General features: G+C 44.7%; 1 protein-coding gene across 1 annotated transcript; it reads right to left on the bottom strand.

The window, feature by feature from the left end:
• Positions 1-5,276: 5,276 nt before the first annotated feature.
• INA (internexin neuronal intermediate filament protein alpha) lies at positions 5,277-17,311 on the bottom strand. The gene is made up of 3 exons (XM_004428026.3): positions 16,186-17,311; positions 8,989-9,113; positions 5,277-7,341 (listed from the first exon to the last, which is right to left on the bottom strand). Exons 1-3 carry the CDS (start codon positions 17,248-17,250, stop codon positions 7,029-7,031), a joined length of 1,503 nt encoding a protein of 500 aa, XP_004428083.1. The 5' UTR covers positions 17,251-17,311; the 3' UTR covers positions 5,277-7,028.
• Positions 17,312-18,285: the final 974 nt, after the last annotated feature.

The raw sequence follows: 18,285 nt of genomic DNA, 5'->3' as shown, positions 1-18,285 counted from the left end.
TTTAAATGAGAAAAGAAATGTTTCTAAAGTTTCTAAGAAAATGTTTTCCCAAGGGAAAAGCTGGTTGAATAATATTTTAAGTTAGAAGATGAAGAAGATACGGGCCGGCCCCGTGGCTTAGCGGTTAGGTGCGCGCGCTCTGCTGCTGGCAGCCCGGGTTCGGATCCCGGGATCGCACCGACGCGCCGCTTCTCTGGCCACGCTGAGGCCGCGTCCCACATACAGCAACTGGAAGGATGTGCAGCCATGACATACAACTATCTACTGGGGTGTTGGGGGAAAAATAAATAAATTAAAAAAATCTTTAAAAAAAAAAAAAAAAAGAAGATGAAGAAGATAAAGGTTACCAGGAACAGATCCTTTCCCCAAAAAGACATGCAGGCAGTATTGCGTAGTGGTGAAGGACGTGAATTGTGAAGCCACACTGCATAGCTTTGACTCCCAGCCTTGCAAGCTGTGTGATCTTGGATATGTTATATAACTTCTCTGAGCTTCAGTTTTTCTTATCTGTAATGGGGACAATGGTACCCAATTCAAAGAGTTGTTATGAGAATTAATGAATATGTAAAACACTCAGAACAGTAGCTGACATATAGTCTATTATCAAGTTCAAATATAGTCCCTGTGTTGTCATTTCTTAGATTCCTTGGCTGAGTTAGTGCCTTTCTAATGAGTAAGGGGGTCCATTAACATTAAAAGATTGATGTTAAACCATCTCTTTTTTCCTTTCTTCTTTCTTACACATTTTCTCTCTTCACGTCTTTCCATCAATAATTGGGAGAAGGGTGGGGATACAGGCTCTGAAGTTGGACCTGGATTCTGCTTTCACCCTAATTCTGCTGCTTCTACTTTGCAGACTAGGCTATTCCATGGACAGACAGTTTCAGTTGCCAGAAAGGAGTTCCTTTTGTTGAGCTCAAGTCTGGCTTAAGATAAAGATAAAAAATTGTCTAACCCTAGAAGACATCAGGAATTCCATATGTCGTGTATAAATCCTTATGCCATGAGATTATGGGAGATAGAAATTACCCCTCTCATTTATTCATACTTATGGCAGAGCAGATGAACCTAGGTGAATTAATTAATTGTTTTAATAGGCACTTCTAAGGAAAAATGCTTTTTTTGCCCTGTGCAATAATCAGCAATTAACTAGACCTGCTGCTGACTGTATTTCAAAACACCAGCCCTTATACTAATGATTTTGGTTACACTCTGCTGAGCGTTCTATAACCCCTAAGAGCATGTGATAGCGCTAGAATGAAATGTCTCAGACTTACACTAAACAGTGACCACTTGCCTCATCAGGGGAGAGAGCAGCCATGTGGTAACCCACAGTAATTAATCAATGAGGAAGCAAGCCTGGAGACCCCTCCAAGATCAATCTTAATTTTTCTTTGTAGCCTGAGCTTTTTCTATTTTGTTTTATTCAGAATCACTGAAGCACTGTAGAAACATAAATCTTTAAATATCTGCAGTGTGACTCACTCTGTTTTATTACAATCCTGGTGTGTGTGTGTGTGTGTGTGTGTGTGTTTCAAGGGGTTGTAAGAGAGAATTTATAAATTTTAGCTAGTCCCCACCCCCACCTAGTAAGCTTGTGAAATATCAGCGTAAAACACAAGGGCAATCAAATCATCTTCTGGGAGATCGATAGAGGCAGAGAGAAGCCCTTTGATCTACATAGTAGCCATTTTTTTCATCCTTTAAGGGTATGCAGCAGAGGATGGTAATGTAATAAAAACAGTCCTTTGTTTTGCTGGATTCAGGAGCACTTACCCCATTTGCAAATGGCATATCCATGTGAGATAACGTATTTGAAAATAGCGAAAGGCATGATGACATCAATCTAACCTAGGTTAAATGTGAACATGCAGCACAGCCAGTAAAACATATTATATAAAGAAAAATAAAATTTCATGTATGAGGTCTGTTTTAAGATCCTACAAAGCCCCCCTCAGTTATTCCTATTTTAAATTACTGTGCTTTCAGGTATACCAGTTTATTTGGTTCTCAGAAAAATAAGTATATTCGTACGATTTAGATATTTTTCAGGACCTCAGACATTTCTGATGATATAATAATAAAGAATAATGTTAGTTGGAAATCAGTCATGGGTGCTCATAAACAAGCAACATTGCTAGCTATTCTTTCTTTCATTTACAACCAGAGAGATTTCTGGCTTTTTCTCCAGGCTCTGTTTTGAAATCAATACTGTTATTAGCTCTGGCTTATGTTGTTCTAATGGAATTCCTTCTGACTGGGATTGACCCAGGGTGGCTGTACATAATGGTCTCAGCTGGAGCAGAAGGTATAGTAGACTTTGTAATTATATTTTTCTGATACTTCCATAAATTCTCTATCAATGGATTTTTTTTTTTAATAATTTTATTTATTTATTTTCTTCCCCCCAAAGCCCCAGTAGATAGTTGTATGTCATAGCCGCACATCCTTCTAGTTGCTGTATGTGGGACGTGGCCTCATCATGGCTGGAGAAGCAGTGCGCAGGTGCGCGCCCGGGATCCGAACCCGGGCCGCCAGCAGCGGAGCGCGCGCACTTAACCGCCAAGCCACGGGGCCAGCCCCATCTATGGATTTTTTAAATTGAGGTGAAATTTACATGACATAAAATTAATCATTATAAAGTCAACAATTGAATGGCATTTAGTACATTCACAATGTTGTACAGCCACCACCTCTCTCTAGTTCCAAAACATTTCCATCATACCAAAATAAAACCCCCTACCCACTGAAGAGTTACTCCCCATTGCCTCCTTTCTCCCTCCCTGGCAACTACCAATCTACTTTCTGTTCCACTGGATTTTTAAATACATTTTAAAAACTGTTTTATGTTTTCCTTTAGAGTCATGAATGGTGGTTCTGGACTCCCTACTTGTGTTTACAGGTAAATTCCAAAAGCTTATCCCCAGGACTATGTGACTTGCATTATCTCTGGAGCTAAAATTTGGACTCTAATTTCCAGACAATTGCTCAGATCTTGCCCCCCACTTTAGCCAGTGCAGTAAAATGAATTCTAAGTATCCGAGATTTCTTACCTCTTGATGAATTGTCCCTTCTGTAATATTCCCTCATTTCCAGCCCCTTTGATACCGAGCTACAGAATTCCTTTGCAAAATTATTTTTAAAAATTCCTTTTTAGGGGCCGGCCTGGTGGTGCAAGCAGTTAAGTGCGCGTGCTCCACTGCGGCAGCCTGGGCTTGGCCGATTCGGATCCTGGGTGTGCACCGACGCACTGCTTGTTAAGCCATGCTGTGGCGGCGTCCCATATAAAGTGGAGGAAGATGGGCACGGGTGTTAGCCCAGGGCCAGTCTTCCTCAGCAAAAAGAGGAGGATTGGCATGGATGTTAGCTCAGGGCTGATCTTCCTCACACACACACAAAAAAATTCCTTTTTAAAAAATAGGTAAATAGCATCCAATTCTATTTAATTTTTATCAGCAGCAGAGGTCATGCATGGTTGGATAGGCCCAGAGCCCAGTTTTCAGCTGCCACCACCTCACAGCAATGCAAGAAGGCAGTGGGCTCAGGAAGTCTGCAAAGTGTAGCAGTTTGTGTACAGGACGTGGTATTGTCAAGAGTTTCTGCGACAGAGAAACCTTAAGTGAAACCTGGTGAGGAAGGCGTGAAAAAGAAGATAAAAAGAAAGATTTCTACTCCCTCAAGTGAGGGGACTTTCTTTTACGTAGATAGGCAACATAGGAAAGAAAAGCCAGCATTGCAGAGTCAGAAGACCAAGTTCAAATCCGAGCTCTGTCATTTGCTGTGTGACATCAGACAAGGGTTTTAACCTTGTCATTTCAAGGCTCTATTCCTTCATTTGTAAAACGGGTATACAAATACCACACCTAAAGAGTGGTTGTGAGGTTTAAATGAGACAATTCTATGTTTACTGCCTAGTGCAGTGTCACACATAGTAAGTAGGTACTGAATAAATTATAGCTGTTATTACTAAGTCTCAGGATGCAGGGGATCTCATTGTCTAATGAATCTGAAAGTCACACTGGACATCATTAACGTGCTTTGTGGACAGGCTTCCCCACCATCTCAGACTCACTTTGTTGTCCTGTTCTGTCATAACAGTTGATGTTGCTTGCTTACCTTCCCTTCTCCTCCCTGCCTTATGATTCTGAACACCATGTTTCCATGTTACTGTAATTGTTCTGATTTAATCACTTATCAATGCTGTTTTTAATGTCTTTCTTTTATAAATGAGCTCATGGCAATTAGCGGTGACTCACTGAAAATAGGACATACAAATTAGTCAGAGCCAGAGATTATATAAATGTAATAAAAGGACTCTGGCTTTACATACAGAAGGATCCATTAACCAAATAGTATTCTTAGAAGTAGGAACCAACATCTATATTGCAAACCCATGTATTGATGAGACTATTGTTCCTTAATAGGCCCTAAAAGATGTTTTGATTACTATAAAATTCTCAATGTTAGTGCGCAACTAACAGATCTCTTTTCACCAGCAGTACCATTAATGTATCTTTGAGTGGCATCTTAGTGCCCTTAGCCAGATGAACTGAGAATGACAATATTGTTCAGGATCCAGCAAGCTCCAGCTTCAGCCATCAGCATCAGCTGTGAGTTGCATCCATATATCCCTTCACTTGCAGTCTCCATTCTGGAACCTGGCATGGCATTAGGGAATCTCAATTTAGCATCCATGGACTTCTGGACACCAGAAGCAGATAGTCCTAGAGGAGTCATAAGCCCCTTGATCTGTAAAAAGTTTTGTGAGTGTATTTTTCTGGGAAAGGGGTCCATAGCTTTCTCCAAGGGGTCTGTAATCCAAAAAAGGTTAAGAATCACTACAGTAGAGGAAAATTCAATTACTGCTGCCCATGTTCTACCTAAACATCTGGGTTCTGCAGAAGTATAACCCCATTTTTCAAAGAAGGAAAAGATTCTTGTGGTTTTGAAGGACTTTTTATCATACGCTTTCTGCCAATTCATTCTCAGAAACATTCACCAAGCTCGTTAAATCGTTATCCAGGCACAGAATGCCTTGTCTTTCATCATTTGATTGATTTGATTTTCCCACCCTCTGCCATGAACTGTCCACTTAGTGCATTATGTGTTTCAGACCAGACAGTCCGAAACAAATGCAGACTACAGCCTCGAGGCTTTGGCAGAGGAAAAAAAATTAATGTGGATGCACAGAACAGAGAACATACCATTTCTGAATTATTTGGGTACAGTTGCTCACTGAACCTAAACAGCACTTCTTTCCGCTGAAGCAGCAAAAACCACAGAACACAAGTTATGTTGGTGGGATTCGTGTGACTTTTAATTCTTATTTTACTAATGTTTTACAGTAAGTGTGGGGAGTAAAGACAGGGATGGAGCAAGGGAAAGCGAGAAGAGCATCTTTCAAGTTCCTTGAACTGTTGAAGCATGTGTTAGGACAAGAAAGTTCAGTAAAAGCCTCACGTTCTTATTACCGCAGAGCTTATAATGGAGATGTGTGACAGCGACGTGGCACCTCTTCAGCTCTGGTGGAAGGGACTTCTGACAGAGAATTAATCCTACCTCAAACTTGGCACACGCAGAAGACTGGGCAATGCAGCTGCCACACAGGTGGGCAGCTGACAAATGGACTCTCCAGAATCTACCTCCTAGCATAGCATGTGGGTAGGAGCAGGTGTGCCCTTTCTCTGGTCTGAGTGTCTCTTCCTCTCCAGCAGGGAAGGGAGACCCCACCAACCAAGAGGCAATGGGAAAACTACTGGCCAAGACTTTTAGAAAGGAGAAAGATTTTTTGTATATATATGTTTGTTGGTGGTGTGGATTGACCAGAAATGACTTCTTTTACTTTGGGGCAGTAGCATTGTGTCCTGGTGACAACATAACCTACACTTAGCACTCTTACAAGGCTTAGGAGAGTGAAAACAAGGCCTCTTTAGGACCTAGACTAGTGGGAAGGGGAATCTGTGGATTCTGTCTAAGGGTAAGGGCATGAAACAGCTAATGCTATATCAATCACCACAAATGAATTGACACAGATGAACGAGACCTTGGCTTTTTCCATTCATACAAATACTCACCTCTTCTAGCTTATCTTACTAAATCTAAGGTCAGCTTAATCACAGTTTGGGATAACTATTACTGTGCTTCTAAAGTTAAGGTGAAAAGCTACAATCTTAATAGGTTTTTTCCTAATTAAATGGATTTGAATAAGCTGAAAGCCTAAAATCTAGGGATTTTTTTCATTATTTTGTTGGGGGCCACCCTTAAAACTTATCAATGCCATTTTCTTTTTTTAACTTACAGAATTGGAGGGATATGCAATGGGCAGGGAGAAGTCATTACACGAATCATAGAAATGGTCAACATGCATCTAATTTTACCCATTGAGCAAAGAGAGCTAAAGGGGGTAAGTTCTTTAGAGAAGAACCTAAATGTGGTTAAAAGGGAAGAATACTACAGTAGCCTTTTTTTTTTTTTTTTTTCCTGAATGGAAGAAAAGGCTATACCGAATTGAGGGGGGTGGGAGGGCAAGTGTCCATTAAGCAAATACCTATCATTTGTGGAACGGTTCTATTGGGGGGGTGTCGGATGTGGACCATTGGTTTATCTTTGGCAGTGATCTTATGTTTTAGGTATCTAGAGTGAGATTATATAGCTGGCTAATGGCTGGGTATAGTGAGTGAATATAGTTTTTAATTTCAATTCACAGCAAATGATGATGATCACAGATTTAGCACCTTAGTTTGTACTTCCTCTGTACCTGAATCATCTGTGAAGCCTGAGCTTTCAGCGAGAAAGCTGTATTCTCAGGTAACTCCTCTGTGATTTCTCTAGGACTGCAGTTTGCTCCATTCTAAGGGGTGGTTTTCTTATTTAGAGAAAGTAAGTATTCAATGCTAAATATGAGACTGAAGCTTTGAAGACATTTTATAGTGGTGACAGGTGTTTTGGTTCACGAATAGGTTCTTTAACAAGTCAAATGTATATTATATTATCCCCTCCTAAGCATTAACTTTTTTTAAGCAACAGATTTATATTTTTTGGCTTGAAGTGGTGCTTTCTTCTATATTTGATTTCTCGGTTTTCTTAGTAGATATTACTGTCTCCTCCAAAATTTCTTCAAAACTTTCCCCTATCTGGGAGGTTTTCTTAGAGGCTACCTTAGAAGCCTCCTCCTCCTCCTCCTCCTCTTTCTTAAGAGACAGCCCAGTGGATGAGACTTTGGAGGTTGTAGAACTGAGGATTCTAGGTGGGAGCAGATAACTTGGATTGGGAACTGGATTCAGCCCTGAAATGCTTAATCCAGTGGTGCTAAAACGTGTCTCTTCACCTTCCAGCAGTTTCCTGTAGATCCAACAGAGAAAAACTCTCAGGAAGTTAACTTGCAACTTTTTTTTAAGAACTTAACCCTCCAGCCCCTATGCATTTCAGAAAGATTCCATAAGGGGCCAGCCCCGTGGCTTAGCAGTTAAGTGTGTGTGCTCCACTGCTGGCGGCCCGGGTTCAGATCCTGGGCGCGCACCAACGCACTGCTTGTCTGGCCATGCTGAGGCCGCGTCCCACATACAGCAACTAAGAAGGATGTGCAACTGTGACATACGGCTCTCTACTGGGGCTTTGGGGAGAAAAAGGGCAAAAAAAGGAGGAGGATTGGCAGTGGATGTTAGCTCAGGGCCAGTCTTCCTCAGCAAAAAGAGGAGGATTGGCATGGATGTTAGCTCAGGGCTGATCTTCCTCACAAAAACAAACAAACAAACAAACAAAAAAACAGAAAAATTCCATAAGACTGCAGTTTCTTCACGAGATTGAGACCAATAAATATTGAATTCTAAGGCTCAAAGACTTAGAGTTTATCCAGCACACACACACACACACACACACACTCACTCACGTACACATCTTTAGCACCAGCTGTGTTTAAAGCACTGTCAAAGGGAAACCTATCCTAGTCACAAATACATTCAAAAAGGAAAAGCCTACAACTCCCTTGGCCTCAAGGCACCCGTTTTTAGCACTTAGAGTCTATAGAACTCTGGGGAGAAGTAATGTTACTAATTAACACCTTAAGAGCAACAGGGAGAAGGTGGTGAGAAGTCCACAAAGGAGGAAGGAATGGCCTAATTCAGCCTGAACTTGAGATTTGCACTTTTTCAATGTATAAGGGTACAAAGGGAATGGAACCAGCAATAACAAAAACCAGTGAATGAAACTGCTTCAGATAGCAGACTTTTTCTCAGCCTGGCCTAAACAGCATCATAAAAGAGTGGCCCCAATACCTCACCTCTTGTAGCTCCAATAATTTTTATCACTCTTTCTTTAAAATCAGAAACTCAAGACACTATCAAATGCTCTTGGAGCTTTGTTTTGAAGCAGTATACATAGTATAAAGAAAAAAAGAAAAAATTCTCAGACAGATCTGGGGTTGAATCTGAGCTCTTCCCTTTACCAGCACTGTGGCTTTAAGCAAGTTACACAGTCAGTCTGTGGTTCAAGTTTCCTCATCTGCAAAATGGGAATAATATGACCTGATACCTAGATAATTTATATGCAGTATCTCATATAGTGCCTGGCACATAGTAGTCATCCAAAAAATAGTAGCCGCTGTTATTACTCTTTTTTTTTACAGGTAAATGTTCACATGAAGATTGCCTTGAGTAGGAATCCAGGGGCATACCTCACCTATTAGGATTTTCTGTTGCATAAACCCTATTTTTAAAGTTAGAGTCTGATGGGTTTTATTTCAACCTCTGTGTACTCACATTATCTCCTTAAATCCTAGTAGAAGTAGGCAGAATACTCCAGGACTAGTAAGGTAGAGCTGGGATATAACCAAGTCGAGGGAGAGAGGGGTTGGCTCACATGGAAGGGGCCAGTCATGTCTTTCCTCATGCCCCCTCACCCACCAGAAATCGGAAACACTAGAACCACTTATTTGGGTAGCACTGCCCCAGGTTTCTGGATCTGCTTGGGTGAGCATGCCCTTTGAAGTACCTGTAAGCTGCTATCTCAATGTCAAGAGCCATTTTGACATTGAGCAAGTCCTGGTACTCCCGAAGGTGGCGTGCCATCTCACTCTTGGTGTTCCTCAGATCATTCTCCAGCTGCCCGATGCTATCCTGCAAAGCGACATATCCAACATATTTAGGCCAAATCAGCTGAAATTGAGATTTCCACAAGGCAAGGATTCTCGACCCTGACTACCAATGAAAACGTCCAGGCCCCCTGCCCAGATTCTGATTCATTTGTTCTGGGGTGGGGTCCCAGCATCTGCATTTTTTCATAAAAGTCCCCAGGAGATTTGGATGTATGGTGAGGGTTGGGAACTTCTACCACAGGGCACATGGTTCTCAACTGAACACTGGGGAGATTTTTTTCTTTTTTACTTACCAACCCTCCCTTGCTTGTTGTATTGCTGTTTCCAAAAGAGCAGTGTTGTTGTTGCATGTCCTTTCCAAAACCCAAAGCCTCAGGTTAGGAGTTTAGATTCAGAAAATTCCAAGTGTGGAAAGCACAGAGAGGACAGCCAGTCTTCTCTGCCTCCATTGATTTTGACGATTTCCTGGAAGTCTGCTACTCAACCACTTTACTGAAAGCATTTTACACGACAGATGAGGAAGAAGCAGAAACACTCCACAGAATTTTTTTTTTTAATCCAAATGGCAGATTGAAATTATAATATTTTTTAAAAAGAAACTAAGTTCATATAACAGTTTTGCTCCAAATTCTTCCAGGTACAAACCCATGCATAGAAGAAAAAGAGCTTTAAATTTGTGATTCTTGAGCAGCCAAAAGGATCTTTTAGAAACACAGCAGATTCTGCTGTTCACTTGCTTAAAACCCTCCAATGGCTCTGGAATAAAGTCCTAACTCCTCAGCATGGCCTGTATTCTTCTCCTTGCTCGATGTGTTTCAGCTACCCTGGCCTTCTCTTTTGATCCTTAAACTTACCAAGTTCATTGCTGCCCCAGGCCGTTTAGACTGGCTATTTCCTCTGTTTAGGATGCTCTGTAGTGGGTCTTTACTTGGCTAACCTGATGTCATATAAGATTCAGGTCAAATGTCCTCTATTCAGACAGGTCTTCCTATGCATCCAATTTAAGCACCCTCTCCACATCCATCTCACACGTTATTTTACCTCAAGCCAGGGCAGCTGCTAGCCCACGAAGGAACTTGGTACAAATTAGAAAAAGGCACCCACTTGAAAGTGGCCACTCTGCTCTTAGCTCTTATCATTATCTAAAATTATCTTGTTCATTTATTAGTTCACTAGTTTATTTTCTGTCACCTTCCTCTATAACAGAGTTTTTCAACCTTGGCACTATTGACATTTTGGGCTGGATAACTCTTTGTTGTGGGGGCTAGTGTGTGAATTATAGGATGTTTAGCAGCATCTCTGACTCCTACACACTAGATGCCAGTAGCACACACCCTCCTTCCCAGTTGTAACAACCAAAAATGTCTCCAGACATTGCTAAACAGTCCCTAGGGGCAAATTGCTCCTATCAGAGAACTACTGCTCTAGAATGTACTTTACATGGAAACAGGGACTCTTTCTGTCTAGTTCACCTCTGGAAGCCCAGAGCTAGCACAATGCACACTGTAGATGCTCAATGAATAATTGTTGAATGAATAAATAATGCTACATAAGCAGTTCTTTTCTTATGACCTGAAAAGGTGTGAGCAAATAACCCATATAATTCGTTGCAACTTCATCGACATGAAGAGCACAGTTATTCTCATGTATAGCTGAGAGTTATTTCTATGAAATAGTGATGCAGATAAACATATCGGAAACCTCAAGAAAGTAAGTGCTGAGGGGCCCTTGTAACTTCCTTTGTGTGGGGATGACGAAGCAATGGTGAAAGACAGGGCTGACACATCAAGGGTTGCAAAATTCCAAATCAAGAAAATCTGCAGAAAAAATTAAAATTCATACCACCCACCTGTTCTATAAATATTGACAGGAATACTGCAAAGAAGAGACTCAATTCACTGATAGGTACAGAACAAGGAATGATAAGCAGCAGGGAGAATACACATTACACTGGACAGTGATGGAAATATTCCGAAGTGTGTTAAGAGATCATGAGGGCTTAAAAGGATTTTTACCAAGAATTTTTACTTGATGGTTGCTATTTGAGGTTAAACTAGCCTACAAGCAAGTCTGTAAGTGATGCACCAGGGGTAAGAGAATCAATATTAGTGTGGTAAGGGAGAAAACAGTCTGGGGTGAGGGACAAAGGAGAAAGGAGGAAGTATTCTCATTACACAAAGGAGCTGGAGAAATGTAATACGAGGAAAAGAGGAGGATCAGGATCTTTGGGTTGCGTTTCTTGCGCTGGCACAAACATCCAACATACCTCAGTCAATTTTCTATATTTCAGTTTCTTCAAAACTTCCATTTCTGCATATGGAAAATTATGTTTATTCTTTTCTGAGGTGTTCTGAGATTCTCAAGTTAGGATTTCAATGTAATGCACCTCACATGATCATATGAGTCCACTATCTGTTAAATTAGATAATAGGCATTAGAACAGCACTTGTCACATAGGAATTGCTCGACAAATGTTAGTGATTTTTATTATTGTTAATATCATACCATGTGACTCTATACCCTTTTTATCATATGGACAAATTAATCACGAGCCCTCCCTACCACCCCTTAGATAACTAAGGAAAGCAATGTATAATAAAACTTTAATATTAGATAGTTGGAGGCATATCCCTTAAAGCACCAGATTTTTTCAAATTACAATTTTGAATAAAAACCTTTTTAAAGTGGCTTGTACCGCTCTTAATGAGGACATTAAATATAATGCAACCTTTCTCAGCAACTAAGGGTTATAATAATGATCAATTATTTTTCTATAATTCTGTGATGTCTTTTATCTTTTAGGTCAACTGAGGTATATTGGGCTGTTTATTTCTACCCTAAATGGCCCCAAAGAGCTGTGTTTGAATTAGTGTTTGCTACTTATTGGTTTCCTTTGTCCTAAAAATGGAACTGATCTGCTGCTACTCCTTCTTGACAATACCTGACTCCGGTGGTCCCTCCTCTTCTCTATCTTGTTGCAGACTTGAAATCCAAATAACGAAGTGCTTTAGAATCATGTAAAGTAAGAATGAATAGGCTGGGGGCATCAGAGGGGCCAACTTTCTAATAATATGTGATTTAGAGACAGATGTTTTGTCTCATCAGCAGGTTAATTAGGTCCTTTTTAAAAAATTATTTTTCTTTCACAGCTGTGTTTTCTGAATAAGAGGTTGTTGGGGAGTTGAGTTCTAGATAGATGAGATCTCCTTAAACTTTTATGTTACACATTTCACATGTCTATATCTGCTCCTTGCAGAAGGAATTGGGCTGACGGCTGACCATTGCTCTTCAACGTCTAGTCTCTTTGTTTGCGCTCTCTTCCCCACACCAGGCTGTGTCTTGCATTGCCCTTCAAAAGCCCTGCCAAAGATGGCCTCCAGCTCGGAATCTGAGCAGCACTGCAGTCTGCCCCCGCCCCCAACCACGCAGATGCTGCTGGCTTAGCCTGAGGGAATGAATGGAAGAGAGGCACTCCCAGCTCCAGCTGGGGTCTCTCCTGGAGTAGCTAAGACAAGGGCTGAGCATCTTCCTCAGGGCTGGAAGGATATAAGAGAAAGAACTGGCCACACAAGGATGGAAGTGGAGAAGAGGAACAACAAACAGTGCTATGGATTTCATCATTTTTAGGGGCCCTCAGCCAGGCAAGCAGTAGCGAGTGCGGCACAATCCGACTGAAGGAGGCCATCCAGAATTACTGCTCTGCATAAAAACTTAGGTGAGGAGAGAGGATTTTTATATGTGGTCTACCCACATGCCTTATTCTCCCTCCCTTCTTTGCTTCATCGCCATCTTTGTTCTCTTTTTTCCCTACAATACTTTAAAATCATGCATTATATGAGCTGATTTAGACTGAGAAATGTGGTTTAGGTTAGTGCCCCCCAACATCAGTGTAAGGAACAACAAGATGCAGAGCTTTTATTGAAAACGCATATTCCTAGACCACACCTGCGAACTACTGAATCCATATCTCTGGGAGTGGGCCTGAGAATCTTTTTGTTAAGCTCCCAAGTGATGTTGGTGGGTCAATGGGTTTAGGAATCACTAGCTAAATTTATTTCTGTAAAGGGGCCATTATGGTGGCCCAGGTGACAGTAATACAGTGAGGTACAGAGGCACAAAAACAAAACACACAGGGAATAGTAAAAAAAAAAAAAAAGACCAAATGTAGCTTTTTTTTCTTGAATTCTAATTTCAGAAATGGATCTATCAAGCTATAGATATATATGCAGCCACTGCTCCCCCCAATCTCCAAGGGGCCAGCCCCTTCTTGCTATTTAATTAGGTTGAACTCCAATCTCATACTGAAAAGAAGAAGGCAGACTTGGCTCATCTCCCTGGAGAGCATTAACTAATGGTGATCTTGATTGTTCTGCAAGGTCTTTCAAGGAAAGCTTCAGCTTTCCAAGACTGACCACGGTCCAGGGCCAGGGCCCCCAGTACCCTTCAAAAATGTCCTTAGACATCTTTGGCAAAACTGGGACTCTAATGGTGGTGAAGCAGCTATGCAGGAACCAGAATCGCCCTGTGTCAAAAACGGAAAAGCCTTAAGCTAAAGAGGATGGCTGCACTTGGCTTTTGAAGACAACAGCCCTAGCTCTTCATAACTTCTCCTGTTGCCTGCCTCAGCCTCTCTTCTACACCAGTTTGACTTACTATGTCACCTTGAATCATTCTTTACCCTTTCAAAAGTGTAAGAAGCTTCCTCTCCTCAAATAGGCTGTCAGCTCTCTGGGGCAGGAAAAATGTGACTTAAATGGGGCCTTCCTCTGCCTCTTAGAGGGTGGCAAGCTTGCGAAGAAAAATGGGCCTACCACTAATCTCTGAAACAGAAGAAAGAGAACAGCCTCCCATTACTGCAGTGAAAGAGGAGGGGAGATGGGATGAGAGGGCAAGAAAACAATGGCTGCATCTCACTGTGGAGAAGGAGGCTTTTCATCTTGGTCAGCCCTGCTAATATTGTTAGAGAGAACAGCCAGAGGACACCCCTGTGGCGTCAGACCTTCAGATCCGCAGGTGAGGATGTGAGCTCCTCCTCAGCCTTAGGTTCCAAGAGGTAGGAAACAGCTCCATTGTCTGACCTCCTCTTCATTTCTACCAGCAGGTCCACTGAGGCTCTGAAGGCTACAGCTGATGGGGGCAGCACTGCAGAGCTGCAGATGCTGCAGCTTCTGTTGTTTTCTTGTTTCCTGCAGACTATGTCTGGATGACCCTACTACTGCCTAACACTGAAAGCCTTTTAAAGCAAACAAAACAAGCCAGACAATACTGTCTCTACCTTCTAGAATGTAGGGGCTCTAACAAGAAAACAGAGGACAAGGCAAAGCCCAATTCAGATGGCAGTTGTGGGTAAGTGATCCTTTTTGGAGAAATACTGAGCTAGCCCTTCAGAAGACCACCTAGCTCATCCTTTGAGGCTTCTAGAAGAAAACAAGAAGTCTCAATTAACTAAATGTGATTAATTCATGCAATCCAGGGGCTAGGCCACATAGTGAAAAGTTCAAGGTACAGATTTTGAAGCAGAATAGAAGTATTTATTTGAATAGTACTGTAATTCCAAACTAAACAAAACAAATGGTCCAAGCGAGCTTTCTTCCTTTATCAAAGGGAGTCATTTATAATGAATAGCAAATACCTGCACCCAATAATAATTTTTTTAGCTCTAGACTAAAATAGTACTTTTGAGGTTTCATTCCTTTTGTGGTTGTATTTTACTAACATTCTCAAACCCTATTAATTTCATCAAGTGTTAACTTCGATCTTGGCTAAAATGAATTATTGCCGAGTTTCCGAATTACTAGCATTCTATCCAATGGAGCTTTTATTGTACCTTGAAACTGAACCACACTATTTAGATTCTTTTCTAGACTTTTCTTCTGCCTCTGTGCCCTTTGTGGTCATAAACCCAGAATGTCCTATAGATTAAAACTGAATATGCAGTGGCCTTTGTTTGGAGAGAAAAGGAGGAAAGAGCCAATCAATACCTTCACAGAAGCTTAGAAGACAGGCAAAGATGGAAAAAATTAGTGGCCTATAACAAAGATAGAATCCATCTCTGTGATTTATCACATGCACTTAGGATGGAAAAACGTTAAGGAAATGGGCATTTTCAAGTGGGACTTCACTGCTGTTGAGCAGATTAAGTGGTTTTTATTCAGTGCTAAGCCATCCATGAAAGTGAAAATTGATGCTGTCCACGAGGTGACCTTTGATTGCAGGTAGCCAAGACTAATGTGTTGGTGTTGCAGAAGGAAAAAAAAGCAGTTAATTGCCTAGAGAGTCATAACTGGGACAGGAGACGGGAGAGAGATTTCTGAGATGGGAAGAACACGAGATCAGCACCGAGGACAGCGCCCCGACCACTCTGGTTTGCTAACTGGTGTAAAGCTTTCCTTAGAAAGAAGTATCATCAGTCTGTCGACATGAGAACCTCGACAAGGGAACCGTGTATGTGTATGTGTGTTGGGGAAGGGGTGTGTGGCAGGGCGGTTATTACCAGCCCAATCACCCAGCTCCTTGACTCCCAATCTCTACTCCTTTGAGGGCAAAAGTCAAGAAAATGGGATAGAACCCTTCCCAGTTCAGTCCAGTACTCTTCCCCCAACGCTAGGGCAGACCATACATACTCCATAAGCATCAATTCCAGGGTGCACAGAAAGCTTTTCAAAGTCAATCAAACAGGCCAGCACTGCCAACCATGGAAAGGCTATAACCCACCCCCACCGGGCTCACTCCTATTTAGGGGGGGGACTGTTCTTCAGGTCGGCAGTGTGTTTATTCCTACTTGCTGACAGGGAGGCATGAGTTAGATTTTCGGACTCCGAAGAACAGAAGCTTAAGGGCTTCTTTGTTAGAAGGGTTCGGACAGGAACCTAAGGGAAGGGCCAAGAAAGAGGGTGTCTAGGCCCCTAAAATTAGCGGTGGAGACTCCAGGGCTTTTTGCTTGCCAACGCCTCCAGTCGGGCGGGGCTCTTCCTCTCTCCTCTCTCTCCTCCCCTCCCCCCGCTCGGTTCGTAGGGCTCCAATTGTGCGGGAAAACACAGGTATGCGCGGGAGAGGACAGGGCGCCCCTCCCTATGCAGCGCTCCAGCCCTTACCTGGTAGCTAGCCACCTCAGCACTGTGCCGCTCCTCCAGCTCCAGGATCTGCCTCTCCAAGGACTCGTTGGCCCCACGCAGGCCCTCAATCTCGATGGTGCGTGCCTGCAGCTGGCGCCGGTACTCGTGAATCTCCTCACGGCTGGCCCGGATGGCCTCGGTGCTGCGCGCCGCCTGTTCGTTCAGGTTGGCAAACTTGGACTTGTACCACTCCTCGGCTGACTGCAGGTTCTTGGCGGCCAGGGACTCATACTGGGCGCGGATCTCCCTCAGCGCCGAACTCAGGTCTGGTTTAGCCACGGCCACGTCCACCTCGGCCGCGGCCTGCGACGATGCCTGCAGCGTGGCCAGCAGCTCGGCCACCTCCTCGTCGTGCACCTGGCGCACGAAAGCCAGCTCGTCCAGCAGCGACTCCACCTTCTTCTCCAGGTCCATGCGGGCCAGCGTGGCGCCGTCCACGTCGCGCTGCTGCGCCTTCAGGGCGCGCTCAGCGCCTTCGCGCCCACGGCTCTCCTCCTCGCAGCGCGCCCGCAGCCGCTGCACCTCCTCGGCCAGCCCGTCGCGCTCCAGCAGGGCCTGGGCGCGCGCCGAGCTCGCCTCCTCCAGCTGCGCGCGCAAGTCGCGCAGCTCTCGCTGGAAGAGCTCTCCGACGCGCGACGGCTCGGCGTGGCGCTGGCGCAGGGCGGCCAGCTCGGCCTCGAGCGCGCGGTTCTGCGTCTCCAGCTGGTGCACCTTCTCGATGAACACGGCGAAGCGGTCGTTGAGGCCCTGCAGCTGCTCCTTCTCGTTGGTGCGGATGATCTTGTACTCGTTCGTGCGCGCCGCCGCCTGGCTCAGGTCCAGGCCGTCGGACGCCGGCGGCCGGCGGTAGGCCAGGCCCAGGCCGAGCGACGAGGCCGAGGAGCAGGCGGCTGAGGAGGCCACATTGCTGCGGGACAGCGACTGCGAGCGGAAGCTGCCCGCGCCGCCGGCTCCGGAGAGGCGCGAGGACAGGCGAGAGCCGTCTCCGAACACCTTGCGGTAGGAAGAGGAGGCGCACAGGTAGTGCTCGGAGCCGAAGCTCATGGTGCCGGGACCAGGGCCGGGAGAGCGAGAGGCTAGAGCTGGACAGGAGAGGAGAGGTGCGCCAGCCAGGGCGCGGCGGGCGGTGTGCGCCGGGTTTTAAGGCGCGGGGGCTGGGGCGGCGCGTCGGGGGCGGAGCTCCTGCTCTGGGTCTGGAGGAGAGAGGGAAGGGGGGCATCCAGGAGCGGGGGCGGGGAAGAGCAGTGACTACCGCAGCTGCGCGTGCGACGGACCTAGGGCCCCCGGACAGAGCTATTTGCGTAGAAGCCTCCTCCTGTCCGCAACGCCCCTCCCCAAGGATCGTCTAGTTTGGAAGTGACTTGAGCGGAGGGGTGCCTAAACGGCTGAGGTTTCCTATCCGGAAACCAAACGGCTCTGTCGCGTCCCTTGACCCTATCCTCCTTGACCCCTTTAACCCACCGGGAGGTTAGGGTTTTCTGGGAGGTGTCCCGTACGCCCATCCTCACCCTGGAGCTCCAGAGGGTGGGGCCCTGTTTTCCCCGTTAGAGTGGGAAACCGCAGGGCGAGGCTTTGTCCCCTCCCACAGCCCACTCCGGGTTCCCACGGGAAAAGTGGGTCTACGTCAGAGAGCATCTCATCAGCTGTTCCTCTGCAGCTCTCAGGAGCGCCCGGGGACAGGGGCTGAGTGGAAAGCCTGCGACGCCCCCGCAAGAGAAGGGAGGTAGGTAAAGAACGTGGGCCTGAGTTGCAGAGAGTGCAGAGAAGCGGCAGAAAGAGCTGGGATGGCCGCAATGGGCAGAGCTGAGGTGCCCCTGCCGTTTGTGTAAGTGTGCTCTCCCGTTCACCACGGTACCCACCACTCGCCATTGAAGAACGCCCTCCTTCTTAATTCGTTTACTTTACCTTCTGGCCCTGCAGGCATTTGACATTTCAGTTTGTGTAAATCCTCATCTGGCTTAGGAGGGACCCTTCCTGCGGAGATCTCTCTTTGGAGACTCTAGGAGTGGGGAAGAGTGCTGGTGACTGAGCTGGCCTCCTTGACCAGACAGTGGGGAGAATCAACGAACGGGATCTGGA

Source organism: Ceratotherium simum, chromosome 6 (assembly GCF_057802395.1).
Source record: "Ceratotherium simum simum isolate JZ-2026a chromosome 6, ASM5780239v1, whole genome shotgun sequence".
Lineage (NCBI taxonomy): Eukaryota > Metazoa > Chordata > Mammalia > Perissodactyla > Rhinocerotidae > Ceratotherium > Ceratotherium simum.
This window is presented reverse-complemented; position numbering and strand designations above follow the sequence as displayed.